A 22,267-nucleotide genomic window follows, 5' to 3' on the forward strand; every position below is an offset into this window, starting at 1 on the left:
GGAGCCAGGCTCTTCTCTGTGACACCCAATGATAGGACAAGGGGCAATGGGTGCAAGCTGGGACATAGGAGGTTCCGCTTAAATGAGACAAAACTTTTTTACAGTGAGGTGACAGAGCACTGGAACAGGCTGCCCAGGGCGTCGTGGAGTCTCCTTCTCTGGAGACATTCAAAACCCCCCGGGACGCGTTCCTGTGTGATGTGATTTAGGTGTTCCTGCTCCAGCAGGGGAATTGGACTAGATGATCTTCCAAGGTCCCTTCCAATCCATCACATTCTGTGATTCTGTGATTAGAAAAACAACAACATTTTAGTAACCATGTTTGGCTTAATTGGCAAAAGGGGTTACGATCTACACAGCCAGACATGTCGTTTGGGCTGCACATGTCCCAGTTATTAGCCAACCGTCACCCTGTAGACTATGGCACGTAGAGTTAGGAGCCGCGAAATTAAAGTGTCTTTGACGAATTGTAGTATGAACATTCCCTGTGAGATTCCAAAGTTTCACTCCATTAAAACACCCCTCTGTTTCTAACTGCGCATTCATTAGCGCAGGCCCATGAGTTTTCAGGTCAGAATCAGTACGATACAAGCTTGCATCTCCCACATTCAACTCTGCTGTCGCTCGCGCTCCCCACGGGCCGCTTTTGAACGGCCGGGGAGGCGGCGCTGCTGGCTCTGCCTACACCTCGTCAGCCTCCCTCGTGAGGGCTGCCGGGTCCTGGCGGCTCCCTCGGCTGCTTCGGGTGGCCTCGATGCCGAAAAAAAAGCCCTGCCTGTCTCGATCCCCCGATCCGCTGCAGAACGCGTCTGCCCCGGAGCCGATCGCCTCGGATGCTCCAGCCAGCAGGGGATGGCCCAGAGAAGAAGCCGCTCCCCATTACAATGTTTGGCCCCAAATACCCAGAGGCAGACTAGAAGATGGTGTGGGAGCAGACGTGCTACAACCCCCCGTGCTCAGAGCAGCAGCGACAGCAGCGGCAGCTCTGACAGTGAAGCAGCACCAGGAACGTCCAGCGATTCCTGCATTACAGCGTCCAGTGCCAATCTGGGGCTCGCCAGCCCTGGCACCTCCAGTCCGGAGGTTCTGGGGCCCTCCTGTGGCTCCCCAGCACCCGAAAGCAGCAGCTGCAGCACCAGCAGCCAGGCAGCACCGGGGCCACCCCACAGTTCCCAGGCGACTGAGAGCAGCAGCCCCACCAGGCAGCAGGGGACAGAGCAGAGGACAATTCGCCCACGTTTACATCAGGCCCAAGACACCTGGCACAGTCCCAGAAGACGCCGCAGGAGCAGCCGTGCTGCAGAACCCAGCGCTGGGAGCAGCACCCCCAGCTTGGCCAGTCGGAGGGCACCAGGAACCTCCAGTCACTCCTTGGTGCCCGAAGGCAGACTCCCCGCCAGCCAGCGGGGGCGACCCCGGGCAAGAAGCTGCTCACCGCTGGAACGTCCAGCCCCAGATGCCCAGAGCCAGCCCCGAAGACGCCGCAGGAGCAGCCACGCACCACAAAACGGTGCTGGGAGCAGCAGCAGCACCAGATCTGCCAGGGGGGCGGCATCGGGGTCCCCCAGTGGATCCCCAGGGTCTAAACGGAGACGATGCTCCAGCCAGCAGGGGACAGCCCAGAGAAGAAGCTGCCCCCCATTACAACATCAGGCTCCAAATACCCAGAGGCAGACCCGAAGACGGCGTGGGAGCAGACACAACGCTGGAGTGATACCAGTGCTGTTCCAGCTACGACCGCAGAGCACAGCACTGTGTGGGCTGCTGCAGGGAAAGGTGACTCCGTCCTAGACAGACCCAACACAGTCACCGAAACCCGCAGTTTGCAGGCCCAGGGGCTCCTTTGTAGGGACCAAGCCCGTTTGTTCAGGGCCCTGAGACTGCTCTCTGGAGACAAAGCTGGCTTCTTATTGCTTACACCCTCACTTTTACGGCCCAGGCTGTCATTTTCAGGGCGCAATGCCTTATTTTTAGGGCCCCCAGGTGCACTGTAAGGTGCAGAGCTGCATTTTTAAGGTGCAAAGCCTTATTTGTGAGGAAAGCCCCCTCCCTCCCCATTTTAAGTACTATAAATATGAGGGGTTAGAGGGGGGTTGGGTGACGGGAAGGGTTGTGTTGTCGTGGTGGCTTGGGGGCTTACTGTACCCACCCCCGCTAATGTTTGCTCTTTTGTCAGCTTTGGATCCGAAAGTGGGATCTTAACACGGAAAACACAGGGGAGACTTTACTGCTCTCCACATCTACCTTAAAGGAAGTCGTGGGGAGCTAGGGGTCGGCCTCTTCTCACAGACAACTAGTGATAGGACTAGAAAGTATGGCCTCAAGTTGCGCCAGAGGTTTAGTTTGGAAATTAGCGGTGGTTTTCTTGGGTGGGCAGCCAAGTTCCACCGCAGCCTCTCTCTCACTCCCCCTCCTGAATAGGAAAGGGGGAGAAAAAACGATACAAAGGGCTCAAGGGTTGAGATAAGAACGGGGACATCGCTCAACAATTATTGTGACAGGCTAAACAGACTCAGAGAAGGGAGACATTAAGAATTATTGCCTATTACTAACAAGCTAGAGAAGTGAGGAATAAAAGAAAGAAACCCAAAACACCTTCCCCCCATCCACCCTCCTCTACCTCTTTAACCAAGCGGAGCAGGGGAATGGGGGAATGGCGGTTGTGGTCAGTCTGTAGCACTTTGTCCCTGCCGTTCCTTCTCGGTCACTCTCTTCCCCTGCTCCAACGTGGGATGCAGTCGTTCCCAAAGTGATCCTGCGTGGGCTTCCCACAGGCAGCAGCTCTTCAAGAACTGCTCCAGATACGGGTCCGTACCACGGGGTCCATCCATCAGGAGCACACTGCTCCAACCTGGGCCCCCCACGGGCGGCAGCTCCTGCCAGGTCACCTGCTCCTGCGTGGGCTCCTCTCCACGGGCTGCGGCTCCGGCCCGCAATCTGCTCTGGCGGGGGTCCTCCACAGGCTGCAGCCTGCTTCAGTGCAGGTCCACCTGCTCCACCGTGGCCTCTTCCACGGGCTGCAGCGTGGAACCCTGCTCCACCGTGGTACTCCGTGGGCTGCAGGGGGACAACCTGCTTCACCATGGTCCTCACCACAGGCCGCAGGGGAACTTCTGCTGTGGTGCCTGGAGCACCTCCTCCCACTCCTTCACTGACCTTGGGGTCTGCAAGGCTGTTTCTCACTCCTCTCTCTCTCCCAGCTGCTGTTCCGCAGCAGTTTTTTCCCTTTCTTAAATATGCTCTCACAGAGACGCAAACAACGTCGCTTATTGGCTTGGCTCTGGACAGCAGCAGGGCCCTTATCTAAAATGGGGCAGCTTCTGGATTCTTCTCACAGAGGCCACCCCTATGGGCCCCTGCTACCAGAACTTGCCAAGTAAGCCCACTACAATTTCTTCTCAGAAAGAATAGTCAGGAATTGGAACGGGTTGCCCAGGGAAGTAGTGGAGTCACCTGGGGGTGTTCAAGGAAAGGTTGCACATGGTGCTTAGGGACATGGCTTAGTGGGTGACATTGGTAGTAGGGGATAGTTGGACCAGATGATCTTGAAGGACGTTTCCACCCTTAATGATTCTACGATTCTGTGATTCTAATTAGGAGGCTTTGAACCCTGATGGTGAGAGCTGGCGAAAGGAGTCAGGGCTCAGACTGGACTGTCAACTGCAGTAAAGACGATTAAGACCGCTGGCTTTGTAACGTCTCTTGCTGATGTCTGGGGGAGACAACGAGCTCTGGTCTCACCCTGCTCTCGAGAAACTCTGTAGGAGAAGGACGTGAGGAGGGAGCAAGCTGTGACCCAAACGCCAGGTGTCCTGCGGCTCTCCCGGAGGGCGGCAATGCTGGCCCAAAGGTGCGGTGCAGGCGCCGCCACTCCAGGGCTGCAGCCCTGTCCGAGGGACATCTCCGCTCCTGCCTGTGGCACGGGGAGCGTTGCCAGCAGGCCGAGGGAAGCAATCCTTCCTCTCCGCCGCGTGTCGCGGGACCCGGCATTTGAGCCTGTGCCGGCTGCAAGAGCGGCCACCCTCTTGCTTGGGTGCCGAGGGCCCAGGCCCCAGCGTGGCACCTCCAGCCACCCCTGTGAGGCGGGGGCTCTGTCACAGTGGGTGCCAGGTAGCTTTGGGCGTCCCTGCCCAAATGGGGGGCGTGCGGTGGTGATGTCACAATGGCTGGCCATGGCGACCCGCGGGGGCGAGGAGCATATAAAAGGCTGCTGGGCTCGGGCCGTGCCTCAGTGCGATTTGGTGAGTTGGGGAGAGGGCAGGGAGGAGGGGGCTGCCGGGGGCTGCCGAGGGAGGAGGGGTTGCACACCTCGGGCCCGTGCTGCAGACTCACCCTCGTCCTGCTTCTCCCTCAGGGTCGGCAGAGGAGCGTGTGGAGGAGAAACCCCGGCACCGCTGGGGCAGTGACTCTCCAAGTGCTCGCTGTCCAAGTGCACCATGTCTGAAATGAAGCGGAAGGCTCCCGACTCGAGGGAGCAAGGTGAGAGAAAAGTATCCCGTCCCACAGGAGGGCGGGGAGGGGCTGGGAGGGCTGCCTGTGGCCGAGAGGGGAGGCAGGGGCAGGCAGGGGCTCCCCAACCACCCCGGGGCAGGGCCCCTCTGCTCCTTGGCAGGGGGGGCCCAGGTCGGGCTGTGGGTGCCTGCTGGGACCCTTGTGCCTGCTGTGCCTCCTTCCCCTCCACAGCCTCTGGCCCTGCCCATCAGCCAGCATGGCAGGGACAGAACAGGCCCTTGGGGACAGTCCCTCAGGGACACCTGGCCCCGCAAAGGTGCTCAATGGCTGTGCCATTTGCTCTCTCCCCTCCAGCATGCATGCTGTGTGGCCGGGCAGATGCTGACCCGAACATCTGCGGCCCCATACACAAAAGGAATGGACTCTGTGCCCACACGTTTTGCCTGGTGAGTTCCCCCAGGGTTCCCGTCAGCATCCCACCAGGGACGGTCCCTTCAACTATGACCCCTAACGAGATCCTGCTTTTTTCCATTCTATAGTCTCTTGCGAATGGCCTTTATCGGCTTGGATCACTACACGACGGAATTTTGGGATTTTTACTGGAGGATATACAGCACACAATCAAGCGGGCATCCCAGAAGGTGAGGACCTGATGGGAACAGGGAGGTTTGGGCCAGGAGATGCTCCCGCGAGCTTAGCCTGGACCCCAAGGCAGCAATGCCAGCCTTTCCAACCTGCTCCGGGACAAACTGCTGCTCTGGCAGACGAGCCTTGTCCGCCAGGGGGGTCTGCAGAGCGTGACCCAGCAGCGCCCGCACCCTGTGCCCTGCCCTGCCCAGGGGTGTGGGGCCAGCGGTGGCGGCATCGAGCCTGGTGCTAATGGGGCTGCTGTGTTCTTTTCAGCAATGCTTCGTTTGTGGCGAGCGAGGGGCCACCATCACCTGCACGGAGACAGGCTGTGAACGCAGCTTCCATCTCCCCTGCGCCTCGGAGGGAGAATGCGTCACCCAGTTCTTTGGGCAGTACAGGTAAGGGCTGCCAGCAGCAGCCAAGCAAGAGAGGACCCCACGCTGGTGCTTCCCAGCAGCCTGGCAGAGCCGGAGGCAGCGCCAGAGCCTGGATGGGCCTGGGGCTCCTTCACGTTCCTCTGCCCTCCTCGCCACAACCGCGGCAGGCCCAGCACTTCTCACCTTGCCCTTCCCTTCCCTCTCCCCGCCAGGTCCTTCTGCTGGGAGCACCGCCCTCAGCAGGCAGTGCAGGCAGCTCCGGAGCAGGACACCATCTGCATCATCTGCATGGACCCTGTGGGGGACAGCAAGTCCTACCACACCATGGTGTGCCCAGCCTGCAGTCACGCCTGGTTCCACCGGGGCTGCATCCAGGTAGGAGCCCTCCCCTCACCCTGCGCGCACGGCAGGTGCTCAGCAGCACCAGGGCCCGCTCACCTCTCACCGCATGTGTTTCTTCTGCAGGGACAAGCTGTGAGTGCAGGCATTCTCTACTTCCAGTGCCCCATCTGCAGAAACCAGGTGGAGTTCCGTTCCGAAATGTCCATCATGGGGATCCAAGTCCCAGTCAGGTTGGTGTCCCTCTGCCCTGCTCTCTAGACACGAGGGCACAAGCGCTGCGCATGGCCAGGGACTGGACAATTTCCCTCCCTTCTCTTGCAGAGGACCAACCTGGGAGGACGGCAACGCCTTTGCATCGCTGCAAGAGAGGCACCAGCGCTGTGATGTCAGTGAATGCCTTTACCCACAAGGCAGGGAGCAGGCGGAGGGACAGGGGTGAGTTGCCTCAGCAGCCATCTGGGGCTCTGCCCACGTCCTCAGCCTCAGCACATGCTGGGGGAGCCAGGACAGAGCACAAGGGATGTGCCAGCCACTCCCTGGCTCAGACACTTTGTCCTCACACCCACAACTCTTTGCTTCCCCAGGCCCTGGCAGCTGCTCCTGTGCCGCTCCTGTGCTGCCGAAGGCACCCACCGGCGCTGCTCCAACTTGACCAACAGCACAGGCACCTGGGAGTGCGACAGCTGCGCTGGCGTGGGCACTGGTAAGTGGCAAAGGCCTCATGCTGCTGGGCTGTGGCCAGGCCAGGCCTGGCTGCAGGAGCTCAGGGCAGCCTTGCCAGAGTCTCTCTGACCCTGGACGGGTCAGAGCCTCTACTGCCGTGGGTCTGGAAGTCCATCCCACTCACCTTCCTGTCTCCCCTTACAGCCTCCAGTAGCAATCTGGGGCTCGCCGGCCCCAGCACCTCCAGTCCAGAGGTTCTGGGGCCCTCCCGTGGCTCCCCAGCACCCGAAAGGAGCAGCCTCAGCAGCACCAGCAGCCAGGCAGCACCGGGGCCATCCCACAGTTCCCAGGAGACTGAGAGGAGAAGGCCAGGGACAGAACAGGGGACAATCTGCCAGCCTGTACATCAGGCCCAAGACACCTGGCACAGTCCCAGAAGACGCCGCAGGAGCAGCCGTGCTGCAGAACCCAGCGCTGGGAGCAGCACCCCCAGCTTGGCCAGCCAGAGGGCACCAGGAACCTCCAGTCACTCCTTGGTGCCTGAAGGCAGACACCCCACCGGCCAGCGGGGGCGACCCCGGACAAGAAGCCGCTCACCGCTGGAACGTCCAGCCCCAGATCCCCAGAGCCGGCCCCGAAGACGCCGCAGGAGCAGCCACGCACCAGAAAACGGTGCTGGGAGCAGCAGCAGCACCAGATCTGCCAGGGGGGCGGCATCGGGGTCCCCCAGTGGATCCCCAGGGCCTAGGCGGAGACGACGCTCCAGCCAGCAGGGGACGGCCCGGACAAGAAGCCGCTCCCCGTTACAACATCAGGCCCCAAATACCCAGAGGCAGACCCAAAGACGGCGTGGGAGCAGACGTGCTACAACCCCCAGTGCTCAGGGCAGCAGCAGCAGCAGCTTTGAAAGCGAAACGGCATTGGGGTCCTCCAGCGATTCCCCGGTGCCTGAACGCAGCAGCCGCTCCAGCCACGCCGGGCCAGTCCGGATGCGAAGCCGCTCCCTGTTACAACATCGGGCCCCAAATCCCTACGGCCGGCCTGAACAACGCCACGGGAGCAGCCGTGCTCCAGCCCCACGTCCTGGCTCCAGTCCCCAGCCGCCATCACAATAAAGCTTGCTGCCAATCCCATCTGTGCTGAGAGATCACACGCGCGTCGGCTTCAGCCTCACTCGCACGACTAAGCCGTGTCTCCCTGCTTCCTTCCCTCCCCCCCATTAGATTGATTAGGAAAGCAACGCAATTCCAGTAAGCACGTTTGGCTTAATCACATTGTCCAGAAGGGGTTACGATCTACACAGCCAGACATGTCGTTTGGGCTGCACATGTCCCAGTTATTAGCCAACCGTCACCCTGTAGACTATGGCACGTAGAGTTAGGAGCCACGAAATTAAAGTGTCTTTGACGAATTGTAGTATGAACTTTCCCTGTGAGATTCCAAAGTTGCACTCCATTAAAACACCCCTCTGTTTCTCTCCATTAAAACACCCCTCTGTTTCTAACTGCGCATTCATTAGCGCAGGCCCATGAGTTTTCAGGTCAGAATCAGTACGATACAAGCTTGCATCTCCCACATCCAAGTGAAAACCATGCTTAGGTGTGATTGTTGCACAACCACAATTGCACGCAGTTACAATTCCTTGCCGTCCCCACCCACGTTGAACTTGGGCATCATAACGCACCACGGGGCCTTATCACATGCATGGGCTTCGCAAGGCTGCTGTTGACAATTTGGAATAATGGGGAGTGGTATGACAAAATAAGGTAGATACCAAGATGTTTCAAGCACAGGTTCTGCTCGCCACCGATGTGGGCATCTAGTCCCCGAGGGTGATGTAAGCAATACCAACAAGACGATTTGTTACCTAGCTGCCGAATGCAGCACCAACAGCGCAAGCAGCCAGGCGGCACCGGGGTCCTCCTGAGGCTCCCCACCGTCGGGCAGCACCAGCCCCAGCACCGCCAGCCAGGCAGGACTGGGGCCCTCCTTGGCTCCCTGGTACCCGAGAGCAGCAGCTCCAGCACCCTCAGACTGACAGGAATGGGGATGCCCCACAGCTCCATAGTGCCCAAGAGCAGCAGCGGCTCCAGCCACCCTGGACCAGAGCAGAGGACAACCCGATCATGATTACAACGTCCAGCCCCAAATCCCTACAGCCAGCCCAGAACACGCTGCAGAACCAGGCATGCGCTAGCCCCAAGTGCTGGCCCTAATCCCCAGCCCCCAAGCCCAATACAGTTCTGAGCCAGCCTCTCCCCGCTCCCCTCGCCCATCTTCCCCCAGGCTGCTTGCTTTGCAGGGGAGCCCATGGCAGCGGGGACGAGCACTCTGGACACGCTCTTTCCCAGTGGCACACGTGGGTGATCACAGCACTGCAGCGCTGGAGAGGAGGTCGGGGCTGGCAAGAGGTGGGACAGGTGAGAGCAGGGCTGGCAGCCGGCTTTGGGCTCTTGTATGGCCTTGCCGTTAGCGCAAGGACTCGGCTTCGGCTTATCCGGGTTGCTCAGGCCACGCTCGTGAGCCTGCAAGAAAGGGACAAGTTTAACGGCAGCATCCTCCCCAGCAGGTTTGGGTCGAGGCGTCTGCCTGTCTTATGCCCGCTCTGGCACCGGTGCCTGTGAAGAATGACGTCGCGAGGTGCTGGGCCTGCTCTCTCAAGGAAGAACTACAGGCTGAGCACTGAGCCGGAGAAGTCCAAGGTCGCAGGTACGGGCTGTACACGCCTCGCACAAGCAGGACCGCTGTGGAGCGGGGTGAGCGCCCCTCGCCTCGCTTGAGATCGACTGCCTCCAGTGGCAGTGGCCGTGCTGAGAGAGGCGTGGTGGGGCAGAAAGCGAGTGAATCCCTGAGCCGAGGCGAGATTTTGGGAGGGCCTTTCCTGCAGAACGAAGGACTCCGCCAGAAACTCATGTCGCGGTGCCCTTTCTCCAGCCGTGTGGTGCTGGAGGACGTGGTGTTGCCTGTCTTTGTCCCATCGGACTCTGGGAGTTCCTCTTCCAGGGCAGACGGCCTGTCGGGTTCTCGGATTAATGCTTTCCTCGGAAACGATGATACTGCTGGGCAGTCCGTTTGCTCTTGCACCGGCCAACCCGGCACAATCCTGCTTGTGAGACCGCAAGGCTGGTATTTGAGGGCTCCGTGGCACCCACAAGTAAGGCAAGCTGCTTTGTGGGGCACCAGGGATTGTTTTGCACAAGGAAAGCTACTGCGAGGCATACAGCCTTAAGGAGGCTGTGAGTTAGCCTAGATGAGCTGTGTCTGCGAGCCTCTCTGTCCCCGCATCTTCTCCAGCACAGTGAAGAGATGTAGTAGCTACAGAGAACGTTCCAGGTACAAGCAGGACATCAGGAAGTGCAGTGGTGGCATTATTATTTTTATTTTTATTTCCCTTGGAAATGAAATTGGGTCCTCACATCCAGCTTTTGAAGTAACTTTATCTGGAAGTAGCAGAGCAGCGTTCCTGAGTACGTAGTTTCACGCGAGGGGACGACTGTACAGCCTCCCACTTGCATTGGAGAGCAGCTCAAACTGGAAGGAGCCCCCTGTTGCGGAGATGCGCTCCATAATGCTGGTGTCTAGGGCCGTCAGTGAAGACAGTGAGAAGGTAAATGGCTTCCTGAAGCTGTCTTCCCCCGTGCTGATCTGCAACCTGGAAGGTTGTTTTCCTGTAGTTATCAATTTTTTGCTTGTACTTGAAATGAATGGTGTGAGTTTACCTCCTGACTCCTGAAGCTTACTTTTCTCTCCTTTTTCACAAGGGATAGTGAACAGCAGGCTGCTGAATGCACTCTGGACATGCTCCGTCCCAGTGGCACACGTGGGTGATCACAGCGCTGCAACGCTACTCTGTGTTGGTGCGGCCTCCCCTCGAGTACTGTGTACGGTTCTGGGCACCACAGTACAAAAAGGATGTGAAACTGTTGGAGAGTGGCCAGAGAAGGACAACGAAGATGGTGAAGGGCCTAGAGGGGAAGACGTACGAGGAGCGGCTGAGGTCACTTGACCTGTTCAGCCTGGAAAAGAAAAGGCTGAGGGGAGACCTCATCGCGGCCTACAGCTTCCTCACGAGGGGGAGTGGAGGGGCAGGCGCCGATCTCTTCCCTTTAGCGACCAGCGACAGGACCTGAGGGAGCGGTGTCAAGCTGTGGCAGGGGAGGTTTATGCTGGATATCAGGAAGAGGTTCTTCACCGAGAGGGTTGTCGCGCACTGGAACAGGCTCCCCAAGGACGTAGTCGTGACACAAAGCCTGTCAGAGTTTAAGAAGCGTTTGGACTGTGCTCTTAGTAACAGTAACAGGTAGTAGTCAGAGTAGCTTGGGTGCAGGAGACGCAAAAGGGGCCTTTCCAAAAGGCCAATTATTTTTCCAATTTCTTATTATCCTTCTGGAAGGAGTGTTGGTATGTACTCCCCCAGGGATATCTCCCTGTCCCCTGGCACTCATATTTCCCATTTTTCCTAGCCCTTGTCAGTGTGCACAACCATCTGGAGCAGCCAATAGATCTAAGTAATTTCTGTTTTTCACCCAGGACAGCCAATAGACAATGATACTTTTTTCCGTTCTCTCAGAGCAACTTATAGTTTTCCCAGACTGTCTTTTCATTCAGATAGAACAGCCAACAACAGTTGACAATTCCATACTTTCTCAGGACTTTTTCCCCTTTTTCCAGACTATTTTTCACTTTTCTGGACTATACGTTGTCGGTACAGTTCCTTGGTTTTGAGCATACCAGTGGTATCTCAGGACACCTCTGTTTCTTAGGTACCCAACTGCACGTCAAAGATGCCAGATGTGCTTTTCAAGGACACTTTTCATTCACAGGCCTTGTCCCGGGCCAGATTCTCAGGCTAGCAGTTCTCAGACATCTTCTGCCAGTGTTTTAGCGGGCCATTTGTGTTAGTATTTTCCCCTTTATAACCAGACTGCCTTTATGGCTGCTCCCATCACTCCATCCCTTGGCCTGTGACCACTTGTGTATCACTATGAGACTACACCATATCTGGTGCATCTCTCTTGCCTCCTAATGTGCGAGGTGGAGGAGACGCATGTCCCCGTTAGGTCCAGTGGTGTCACTCCTGAGAGTGTTTGTTGGTTGAGACATGGGTATACAGTACCAGTTCAGATAAGAGTGATAACAAATAGCTATTTGATACAAAACAAAACGCAGAAAAGCACAAATCTGACAGTCAGAATGAGGACCAACATCATTTGGATATGTCGCACCTGTGTTTGGAGGCCTGGTAGCCAAAACCACAGCCATGTCAGCTGACAGGCCTTCGAGAACACATTGTTCTTGGGCTATTTGGTGGGAGGTACAGATCTGTCACTGAAAAATATTCACATCTTGTTTGATCTGTTTGGATTTGTTAGCAAAAAAGCAACAGGTAATATTCATTGATGCGCAAACACCTCCTTGTGAGGCTAAAATGTAGTCCAAGGACAGACAATATCGGATAGCCAATTGTGAGACCAAATTAATCAGTCTACTGTATACTCTTTAAAGCACCCACAGTAGCATTCTGGGTAATTTCAAGCACAGCAGAAATGCCAGCAATAGCTCTGTATAGTTCAGCAACACCTGAGTTTAGGTATAGCACATGTACCGACTTAGGAAATTTCGCTGGTTTTGCGATGAACAGGTTAGACATTCTGCACTTATTATGTACAGGAAAATGGTTGTGTTGGAAGTTCAATGCTAAATCTCTAGATCAAAATGCACAGGCAGTGAGACATGATATGGCACACGTACCTCCTAGCTGCAATGACAAGCTCCTGAAAACATTAGAGCTGCAAAGCCAGAACCTCCTCGGCGTTGAAATGGTAGGCCACAAGCCCTGCCCAGAATCTTTGCAATGTTTGTAGAATGAATACCATGGAACCAGGATCACAGGCCCTGGTTATTGTGGGGGATTTCAACTACCCTGACATTTGCTGGAAGGCCTACTCAGCCAGCCATCCGCAGTCCAGGAGGTTCCTTCATTGTATTGATGATAACTTCCTGATGCAAATGGTGGACGTGCCAACTAGGAGAGGAGCGCTGCTGGATCTTGTCCTCGCTAACAAGGAGGGTCTGGTTGAAACGGTGAAGGTTGAGGGCAGCCTTGGTTGCAGCGACCATGAGACGGTGGAGTTTGGGATCTCATGTGGCAGGAACAGAGTACCGAGCAGAATCGCAACCCTGGACTTCAGTAGGGCCGACTTTGGCCTTTTCAAGCATTTGCTAGGGGAAATTCCATGGGACAAGGTACTTGAAGGAAAAGGAGCCCAAGACAGCTGGTTAGCATTCAAGGACTGCTTCTTCCGAGCTCAAGAACAGAGCAACCCAACAGGTAAGAAGTCAGGAAAGAGAGCCAGGAGACCTTCATGGTTAAACAGGGAAGTGCTGGGCAAACTCAGGTGGAAGAGGACAGTCTACAGATCATGGAAGGAGGGGCTGGCCACTTACGAGGAATATAAGGCTGTTGTCAGAGGATTTAGGGAGGCAACTAGGAAAGCTAAGGCCTCCTTAGAATTAAACCTTGCGAGAAGGGTCAAGGACAACAGAAAGAGCTTCTTCAAATACATTGCAGATAAAACTAACACTAGAGGCAAGGTAGGCCCACTAATGAATGAGGTGGGTGCTCTGGCAACAGAAGATAAAGAGAAGGCAGAGTTACTGAATGCCTTCGTCTCTGTCTATAATGCCAGTGACTCTCCTGAGGAGCTCTGTACCCCTGAGGCCCCAGATGAAGTCAGAATAAAGGAGGAGTTTGCCTTGGTTGATGAGGGCTGGGTTAAGGACCAATTAAGCAAGATGGACATCCACAAGTCCATGGGTCCTGAGGGGATGCACCTGCAGGTGCTGAGGGAGCTGGCAGAAGTCATTGCTAGCCCACTCTCCATCATCTTTGGTAAGTCGTGGGCATCGGGAGAGGTGCTTGAGCACTGAAGGAAAGCAAATGTCACTCTGGTCTTCAAAAAGAGCAAGAAGGAGGACCTAGATAACTATAGACTAGTCAGCCTCACCTCCATCCTTGGTAAGGTGATGGAACAACTTATTTTTGGCGTTGTCTCTAGTCATATCAAGGATAAAAGGGTCATTAGGGGCAGTAAATACGGCTTCACCAAGGGGAAGTCATGCTTGACCAGCCTGATAGCCTTTTATGAGGATAGAACCGAGTGGATAGATGATGGAAAGGCAGTGGACGTGGTTTATCTTGATTTCAGTAAAGCCTTTGACACTGTCTTCCACAGCATCCTCACAGCTACACAAGGAAGTGTGGTCTGGACAATCGGGTAGTGAGGTGGACAGTAAACTGGCTGAAGGGAAGAAGCCAGAGGGTTGTGGTTAATGGGATGGAGTCGAGTTGGAGACCTGTATCTAGTGGAGTCCCTCAAGGGTCGGTGCTGGGATCAGTGTTGTTCAATATATTCATCGATGACTTGGATGAGGGAATGGAGTGTGCTGTCAGCAAGTTTGCCGATGACACTAAACTGGGAGGAGTGGCTGACATGCCAGAAGGCCATGCTGCCATCCATCAGGACCTTGACAGTTGGAGAATTGGACAGGGAGAAATTTAATGAAATATAACGAGGGCAAGTGTAGAGTCCTGCATCTGGGCAAGAACAACCCCAGTCACCAGTATAAGCTGGAGAGCAGTGAAAGGGAGAGGGACCTGGGGGTCCTGGTGGACAGCCGGATGACCATGAGGCAGTACTGTGCCCTCATGGCCAAGAAGGCCAATGGTATCCTGGGGAGTACTGGAAGAGATGTGCTTAGTAGGTTGAGAGAGGTTCTCCTCCCCCTCTACTCTGCCCAGGTGAGACCACATCTAGAATACTGCATCCAGTTCTGGGCCCCTTGGTTCAAGAAGGACAGGGAACTGCTTGAGAGAGTCCCGTGCAGAGCCCCAAGGATGATTAAGGGAGTGGGTCATCTCCCTTACAAGCAAAGGCTGAGGGAGCTGGGTCTCTTTAGCTTGCAGAAGAGGAGGCCGAGGGGTGACCTTATTAATGTTTATAAATATGTAAAGGGGGAGTGTCAGGAGGATGGAGCCAGGCTCTTCTCTGTGACACCCAATGATAGGACAAGGGGCAATGGGTGCAAGCTGGGACATAGGAGGTTCCGCTTAAATGAGACAAAACTTTTTTACAGTGAGGTGACAGAGCACTGGAACAGGCTGCCCAGGGCGTCGTGGAGTCTCCTTCTCTGGAGACATTCAAAACCCCCCGGGACGCGTTCCTGTGTGATGTGATTTAGGTGTTCCTGCTCCAGCAGGGGAATTGGACTAGATGATCTTCCAAGGTCCCTTCCAATCCATCACATTCTGTGATTCTGTGATTAGAAAAACAACAACATTTTAGTAACCATGTTTGGCTTAATTGGCAAAAGGGGTTACGATCTACACAGCCAGACATGTCGTTTGGGCTGCACATGTCCCAGTTATTAGCCAACCGTCACCCTGTAGACTATGGCACGTAGAGTTAGGAGCCGCGAAATTAAAGTGTCTTTGACGAATTGTAGTATGAACATTCCCTGTGAGATTCCAAAGTTTCACTCCATTAAAACACCCCTCTGTTTCTAACTGCGCATTCATTAGCGCAGGCCCATGAGTTTTCAGGTCAGAATCAGTACGATACAAGCTTGCATCTCCCACATTCAACTCTGCTGTCGCTCGCGCTCCCCACGGGCCGCTTTTGAACGGCCGGGGAGGCGGCGCTGCTGGCTCTGCCTACACCTCGTCAGCCTCCCTCGTGAGGGCTGCCGGGTCCTGGCGGCTCCCTCGGCTGCTTCGGGTGGCCTCGATGCCGAAAAAAAAGCCCTGCCTGTCTCGATCCCCCGATCCGCTGCAGAACGCGTCTGCCCCGGAGCCGATCGCCTCGGATGCTCCAGCCAGCAGGGGATGGCCCAGAGAAGAAGCCGCTCCCCATTACAATGTTTGGCCCCAAATACCCAGAGGCAGACTAGAAGATGGTGTGGGAGCAGACGTGCTACAACCCCCCGTGCTCAGAGCAGCAGCGACAGCAGCGGCAGCTCTGACAGTGAAGCAGCACCAGGAACGTCCAGCGATTCCTGCATTACAGCGTCCAGTGCCAATCTGGGGCTCGCCAGCCCTGGCACCTCCAGTCCGGAGGTTCTGGGGCCCTCCTGTGGCTCCCCAGCACCCGAAAGCAGCAGCTGCAGCACCAGCAGCCAGGCAGCACCGGGGCCACCCCACAGTTCCCAGGCGACTGAGAGCAGCAGCCCCACCAGGCAGCAGGGGACAGAGCAGAGGACAATTCGCCCACGTTTACATCAGGCCCAAGACACCTGGCACAGTCCCAGAAGACGCCGCAGGAGCAGCCGTGCTGCAGAACCCAGCGCTGGGAGCAGCACCCCCAGCTTGGCCAGTCGGAGGGCACCAGGAACCTCCAGTCACTCCTTGGTGCCCGAAGGCAGACTCCCCGCCAGCCAGCGGGGGCGACCCCGGGCAAGAAGCTGCTCACCGCTGGAACGTCCAGCCCCAGATGCCCAGAGCCAGCCCCGAAGACGCCGCAGGAGCAGCCACGCACCACAAAACGGTGCTGGGAGCAGCAGCAGCACCAGATCTGCCAGGGGGGCGGCATCGGGGTCCCCCAGTGGATCCCCAGGGTCTAAACGGAGACGATGCTCCAGCCAGCAGGGGACAGCCCAGAGAAGAAGCTGCCCCCCATTACAACATCAGGCTCCAAATACCCAGAGGCAGACCCGAAGACGGCGTGGGAGCAGACACAACGCTGGAGTGATACCAGTGCTGTTCCAGCTACGACCGCAGAGCACAGCACTGTGTGGGCTGCTGCAGGGAAAGGTGACTCCGTCCTAGACAGACCCAACACAGTCACCGAAACCCGCAGTTTGCAGGCCCAGGGGCTCCTTTGTAGGGACCAAGCCCGTTTGTTCAGGGCCCTGAGACTGCTCTCTGGAGACAAAGCTGGCTTCTCATTACTTACACCCTCGCTTTTATGGCCCAGGCTGTCATTTTCAGGGCGCAATGCCTTATCTTTAGGGCCCCTTAGTAGCACTGTGAGGTGCAGAGCTGCCTTCTAGGGTACAAAGCCTTATTTGTGAGGAAACACCCCGCTTCTTCGGGTCCCAAATCCTCACGCTAGGAGACAAGGCCTCAATTTGAGGGCCCAAAGCCTCCTTTAAGGGTCCAAACACCCATCTGGAGGGACCGAAGCATCACTGTAGGGTCCAGTCCGTGAGCCAGAGACTCCAAAGGCCCAGGGTCCAGGTCTAAAGCCTCACCTTGACGACCAGGCCTCCCCACGCTCCCCCTCCCTCCCCATTTTAAGTCTTCAAAGCCGCATTAGTAAGCCCCCGTGTTTCCTCTCTAGGCTCCAAAGCCTTCTTTTCAGGCTCCAGAACATCCGCTTGGCATCCCAAGTCGTCTTCTGATCGCCTAAACCCTCAGTTTGCAGGCCCAGGGGCTCCTTTGTAGGGACCAAGCCCGTTTGTTCAGGGCCCTGAGACTGCTCTCTGGAGACAAAGCTGGCTTCTTATTGCTTACACCCTCACTTTTACGGCCCAGGCTGTCATTTTCAGGGCGCAATGCCTTATTTTTAGGGCCCCCAGGTGCACTGTAAGGTGCAGAGCTGCATTTTTAAGGTGCAAAGCCTTATTTGTGAGGAAAGCCCCCTCCCTCCCCATTTTAAGTACTATAAATATGAGGGGTTAGAGAGGGGTTGGGTGACGGGAAGGGTTGTGTTGTCGTGGTGGCTTGGGGGCTTACTGTACCCACCCCCGCTAATGTTTGCTCTTTTGTCAGCTTTGGATCCGAAAGTGGGATCTTAACACGGAAAACACAGGGGAGACTTTACTGCTCTCCACATCTACCTTAAAGGAAGTCATGGGGAGCTAGGGGTCGGCCTCTTCTCACAGACAACTAGTGATAGGACTAGAAAGTATGGCCTCAAGTTGCGCCAGAGGTTTAGTTTGGAAATTAGCGGTGGTTTTCTCGGGTGGGCAGCCAAGTTCCACCGCAGCCTCTCTCTCACTCCCCCTCCTGAATAGGAAAGGGGGAGAAAAAACGATACAAAGGGCTCAAGGGTTGAGATAAGAATGGGGACATCGCTCAACAATTATTGTGACAGGCTAAACAGACTCAGAGAAGGGAGACATTAAGAATTATTGCCTATTACTAACAAGCTAGAGAAGTGAGGAACAAAAGAAAGAAACCCAAAACACCTTCCCCCCATCCACCCTCCTCTACCTCTTTAACCAAGCGGAGCAGGGGAATGGGGGAATGGCGGTTGTGGTCAGTCTGTAGCACTTTGTCCCTGCCGTTCCTTCTCGGTCACTCTCTTCCCCTGCTCCAACGTGGGATGCAGTCGTTCCCAAAGTGATCCTGCGTGGGCTTCCCACAGGCAGCAGCTCTTCAAGAACTGCTCCAGATACGGGTCCGTACCACGGGGTCCATCCATCAGGAGCACACTGCTCCAACCTGGGCCCCCCACGGGCGGCAGCTCCTGCCAGGTCACCTGCTCCTGCGTGGGCTCCTCTCCACGGGCTGCGGCTCCGGCCCGCAATCTGCTCTGGCGGGGGTCCTCCACAGGCTGCAGCCTGCTTCAGTGCAGGTCCACCTGCTCCACCGTGGCCTCTTCCACGGGCTGCAGCGTGGAACCCTGCTCCACCGTGGTACTCCGTGGGCTGCAGGGGGACAACCTGCTTCACCATGGTCCTCACCACAGGCCGCAGGGGAACTTCTGCTGTGGTGCCTGGAGCACCTCCTCCCACTCCTTCACTGACCTTGGGGTCTGCAAGGCTGTTTCTCACTCCTCTCTCTCTCCCAGCTGCTGTTCCGCAGCAGTTTTTTCCCTTTCTTAAATATGCTCTCACAGAGACACAAACAACGTCGCTTATTGGCTTGGCTCTGGACAGCAGCAGGGCCCTTATCTAAAATGGGGCAGCTTCTGGATTCTTCTCACAGAGGCCACCCCTATGGGCCCCTGCTACCAGAACTTGCCAAGTAAGCCCACTACAATTTCTTCTCAGAAAGAATAGTCAGGAATTGGAACGGGTTGCCCAGGGAAGTAGTGGAGTCACCTGGGGGTGTTCAAGGAAAGGTTGCACATGGTGCTTAGGGACATGGCTTAGTGGGTGACATTGGTAGTAGGGGTAGTTGGACCAGATGATCTTGAAGGACGTTTCCACCCTTAATGATTCTACGATTCTGTGATTCTAATTAGGAGGCTTTGAACCCTGATGGTGAGAGCTGGCGAAAGGAGTCAGGGCTCAGACTGGACTGTCAACTGCAGTAAAGACGATTAAGACCGCTGGCTTTGTAACGTCTCTTGCTGATGTCTGGGGGAGACAACGAGCTCTGGTCTCACCCTGCTCTCGAGAAACTCTGTAGGAGAAGGACGTGAGGAGGGAGCAAGCTGTGACCCAAACGCCAGGTGTCCTGCGGCTCTCCCGGAGGGCGGCAATGCTGGCCCAAAGGTGCGGTGCAGGCGCCGCCACTCCAGGGCTGCAGCCCTGTCCGAGGGACATCTCCGCTCCTGCCTGTGGCACGGGGAGCGTTGCCAGCAGGCCGAGGGAAGCAATCCTTCCTCTCCGCCGCGTGTCGCGGGACCCGGCATTTGAGCCTGTGCCGGCTGCAAGAGCGGCCACCCTCTTGCTTGGGTGCCGAGGGCCCAGGCCCCAGCGTGGCACCTCCAGCCACCCCTGTGAGGCGGGGGCTCTGTCACAGCGGGTGCCAGGTAGCTTTGGGCGTCCCTGCCCAAACGGGGGGCGTGCGGTGGTGATGTCACAATGGCTGGCCATGGCGACCCGCGGGGGCGAGGAGCATATAAAAGGCTGCTGGGCTCGGGCCGTGCCTCAGTGCGATTTGGTGAGTTGGGGAGAGGGCAGGGAGGAGGGGGCTGCCGGGGGCTGCCGAGGGAGGAGGGGTTGCACACCTCGGGCCCGTGCTGCAGACTCACCCTCGTCCTGCTTCTCCCTCAGGGTCGGCAGAGGAGCGTGTGGAGGAGAAACCCCGGCACCGCTGGGGCAGTGACTCTCCAAGTGCTCGCTGTCCAAGTGCACCATGTCTGAAATGAAGCGGAAGGCTCCCGACTCGAGGGAGCAAGGTGAGAGAAAAGTATCCCGTCCCACAGGAGGGCGGGGAGGGGCTGGGAGGGCTGCCTGTGGCCGAGAGGGGAGGCAGGGGCAGGCAGGGGCTCCCCAACCACCCCGGGGCAGGGCCCCTCTGCTCCTTGGCAGGGGGGGCCCAGGTCGGGCTGTGGGTGCCTGCTGGGACCCTTGTGCCTGCTGTGCCTCCTTCCCCTCCACAGCCTCTGGCCCTGCCCATCAGCCAGCATGGCAGGGACAGAACAGGCCCTTGGGGACAGTCCCTCAGGGACACCTGGCCCCGCAAAGGTGCTCAATGGCTGTGCCATTTGCTCTCTCCCCTCCAGCATGCATGCTGTGTGGCCGGGCAGATGCTGACCCGAACATCTGCGGCCCCATACACAAAAGGAATGGACTCTGTGCCCACACGTTTTGCCTGGTGAGTTCCCCCAGGGTTCCCGTCAGCATCCCACCAGGGACGGTCCCTTCAACTATGACCCCTAACGAGATCCTGCTTTTTTCCATTCTATAGTCTCTTGCGAATGGCCTTTATCGGCTTGGATCACTACACGACGGAATTTTGGGATTTTTACTGGAGGATATACAGCACACAATCAAGCGGGCATCCCAGAAGGTGAGGACCTGATGGGAACAGGGAGGTTTGGGCCAGGAGATGCTCCCGCGAGCTTAGCCTGGACCCCAAGGCAGCAATCCCAGCCTTTCCAACCTGCTCCGGGACAAACTGCTGCTCTGGCAGACGAGCCTTGTCCGCCAGGGGGGTCTGCAGAGCGTGACCCAGCAGCGCCCGCACCCTGTGCCCTGCCCTGCCCAGGGGTGTGGGGCCAGCGGTGGCGGCATCGAGCCTGGTGCTAATGGGGCTGCTGTGTTCTTTTCAGCAATGCTTCGTTTGTGGCGAGCGAGGGGCCACCATCACCTGCACGGAGACAGGCTGTGAACGCAGCTTCCATCTCCCCTGCGCCTCGGAGGGAGAATGCGTCACCCAGTTCTTTGGGCAGTACAGGTAAGGGCTGCCAGCAGCAGCCAAGCAAGAGAGGACCCCACGCTGGTGCTTCCCAGCAGCCTGGCAGAGCCGGAGGCAGCGCCAGAGCCTGGATGGGCCTGGGGCTCCTTCACGTTCCTCTGCCCTCCTCGCCACAACCGCGGCAGGCCCAGCACTTCTCACCTTGCCCTTCCCTTCCCTCTCCCCGCCAGGTCCTTCTGCTGGGAGCACCGCCCTCAGCAGGCAGTGCAGGCAGCTCCGGAGCAGGACACCATCTGCATCATCTGCATGGACCCTGTGGGGGACAGCAAGTCCTACCACACCATGGTGTGCCCAGCCTGCAGTCACGCCTGGTTCCACCGGGGCTGCATCCAGGTAGGAGCCCTCCCCTCACCCTGCGCGCACGGCAGGTGCTCAGCAGCACCAGGGCCCGCTCACCTCTCACCGCATGTGTTTCTTCTGCAGGGACAAGCTGTGAGTGCAGGCATTCTCTACTTCCAGTGCCCCATCTGCAGAAACCAGGTGGAGTTCCGTTCCGAAATGTCCATCATGGGGATCCAAGTCCCAGTCAGGTTGGTGTCCCTCTGCCCTGCTCTCTAGACACGAGGGCACAAGCGCTGCGCATGGCCAGGGACTGGACAATTTCCCTCCCTTCTCTTGCAGAGGACCAACCTGGGAGGACGGCAACGCCTTTGCATCGCTGCAAGAGAGGCACCAGCGCTGTGATGTCAGTGAATGCCTTTACCCACAAGGCAGGGAGCAGGCGGAGGGACAGGGGTGAGTTGCCTCAGCAGCCATCTGGGGCTCTGCCCACGTCCTCAGCCTCAGCACATGCTGGGGGAGCCAGGACAGAGCACAAGGGATGTGCCAGCCACTCCCTGGCTCAGACACTTTGTCCTCACACCCACAACTCTTTGCTTCCCCAGGCCCTGGCAGCTGCTCCTGTGCCGCTCCTGTGCTGCCGAAGGCACCCACCGGCGCTGCTCCAACTTGACCAACAGCACAGGCACCTGGGAGTGCGACAGCTGCGCTGGCGTGGGCACTGGTAAGTGGCAAAGGCCTCATGCTGCTGGGCTGTGGCCAGGCCAGGCCTGGCTGCAGGAGCTCAGGGCAGCCTTGCCAGAGTCTCTCTGACCCTGGACGGGTCAGAGCCTCTACTGCCGTGGGTCTGGAAGTCCATCCCACTCACCTTCCTGTCTCCCCTTACAGCCTCCAGTAGCAATCTGGGGCTCGCCGGCCCCAGCACCTCCAGTCCAGAGGTTCTGGGGCCCTCCCGTGGCTCCCCAGCACCCGAAAGGAGCAGCCTCAGCAGCACCAGCAGCCAGGCAGCACCGGGGCCATCCCACAGTTCCCAGGAGACTGAGAGGAGAAGGCCAGGGACAGAACAGGGGACAATCTGCCAGCCTGTACATCAGGCCCAAGACACCTGGCACAGTCCCAGAAGACGCCGCAGGAGCAGCCGTGCTGCAGAACCCAGCGCTGGGAGCAGCACCCCCAGCTTGGCCAGCCAGAGGGCACCAGGAACCTCCAGTCACTCCTTGGTGCCTGAAGGCAGACACCCCACCGGCCAGCGGGGGCGACCCCGGACAAGAAGCCGCTCACCGCTGGAACGTCCAGCCCCAGATCCCCAGAGCCGGCCCCGAAGACGCCGCAGGAGCAGCCACGCACCAGAAAACGGTGCTGGGAGCAGCAGCAGCACCAGATCTGCCAGGGGGGCGGCATCGGGGTCCCCCAGTGGATCCCCAGGGCCTAG

The 22,267-nt window shown here is 57.5% G+C and overlaps 2 protein-coding genes across 2 annotated transcripts; both read left to right on the forward strand.

The window, feature by feature from the left end:
- The first annotated feature begins 4,436 nt into the window (after window positions 1-4,436).
- LOC136791647 (PHD finger protein 7-like) lies at window positions 4,437-7,212 on the forward strand. The gene is made up of 9 exons (XM_067003390.1): window positions 4,437-4,479; window positions 4,807-4,898; window positions 4,992-5,093; window positions 5,356-5,480; window positions 5,672-5,834; window positions 5,925-6,031; window positions 6,123-6,236; window positions 6,386-6,504; window positions 7,031-7,212. Exons 1-9 carry the CDS (start codon window positions 4,437-4,439, stop codon window positions 7,210-7,212), a joined length of 1,047 nt encoding a protein of 348 aa, XP_066859491.1.
- Window positions 7,213-19,491: 12,279 nt separating this feature from the next.
- On the forward strand, window positions 19,492-22,267 carry LOC136791648 (PHD finger protein 7-like). The gene is made up of 9 exons (XM_067003391.1): window positions 19,492-19,534; window positions 19,862-19,953; window positions 20,047-20,148; window positions 20,411-20,535; window positions 20,727-20,889; window positions 20,980-21,086; window positions 21,178-21,291; window positions 21,441-21,559; window positions 22,086-22,267. The coding sequence occupies exons 1-9, from the start codon at window positions 19,492-19,494 to the stop codon at window positions 22,265-22,267; spliced, it is 1,047 nt and encodes a 348-aa protein (XP_066859492.1).

This window comes from Anser cygnoides, chromosome 10 (assembly GCF_040182565.1).
Source record: "Anser cygnoides isolate HZ-2024a breed goose chromosome 10, Taihu_goose_T2T_genome, whole genome shotgun sequence".
In the NCBI taxonomy this organism is placed as follows: Eukaryota; Metazoa; Chordata; class Aves; order Anseriformes; family Anatidae; genus Anser; species Anser cygnoides.

What these genes read in the sequence shown, in the direction of transcription:
- LOC136791647 (XM_067003390.1), top strand. Translation starts at nt 4,437, where the DNA reads ATGTCTGAAATGAAGCGGAAGGCTCCCGACTCGAGGGAGCAAG. An exon ending in TCAAGCGGGCATCCCAGAAG is followed by an intron (nt 5,094 to 5,355) that starts GTGAGGACCTGA and finishes TGTTCTTTTCAG; the next exon opens with CAATGCTTCGTTTGTGGCGA. An exon ending in GGGATCCAAGTCCCAGTCAG is followed by an intron (nt 6,032 to 6,122) that starts GTTGGTGTCCCT and finishes CTTCTCTTGCAG; the next exon opens with AGGACCAACCTGGGAGGACG.
- LOC136791648 (XM_067003391.1), top strand. Translation starts at nt 19,492, where the DNA reads ATGTCTGAAATGAAGCGGAAGGCTCCCGACTCGAGGGAGCAAG. An exon ending in GTGCCCACACGTTTTGCCTG is followed by an intron (nt 19,954 to 20,046) that starts GTGAGTTCCCCC and finishes TCCATTCTATAG; the next exon opens with TCTCTTGCGAATGGCCTTTA. An exon ending in TCCACCGGGGCTGCATCCAG is followed by an intron (nt 20,890 to 20,979) that starts GTAGGAGCCCTC and finishes TTTCTTCTGCAG; the next exon opens with GGACAAGCTGTGAGTGCAGG.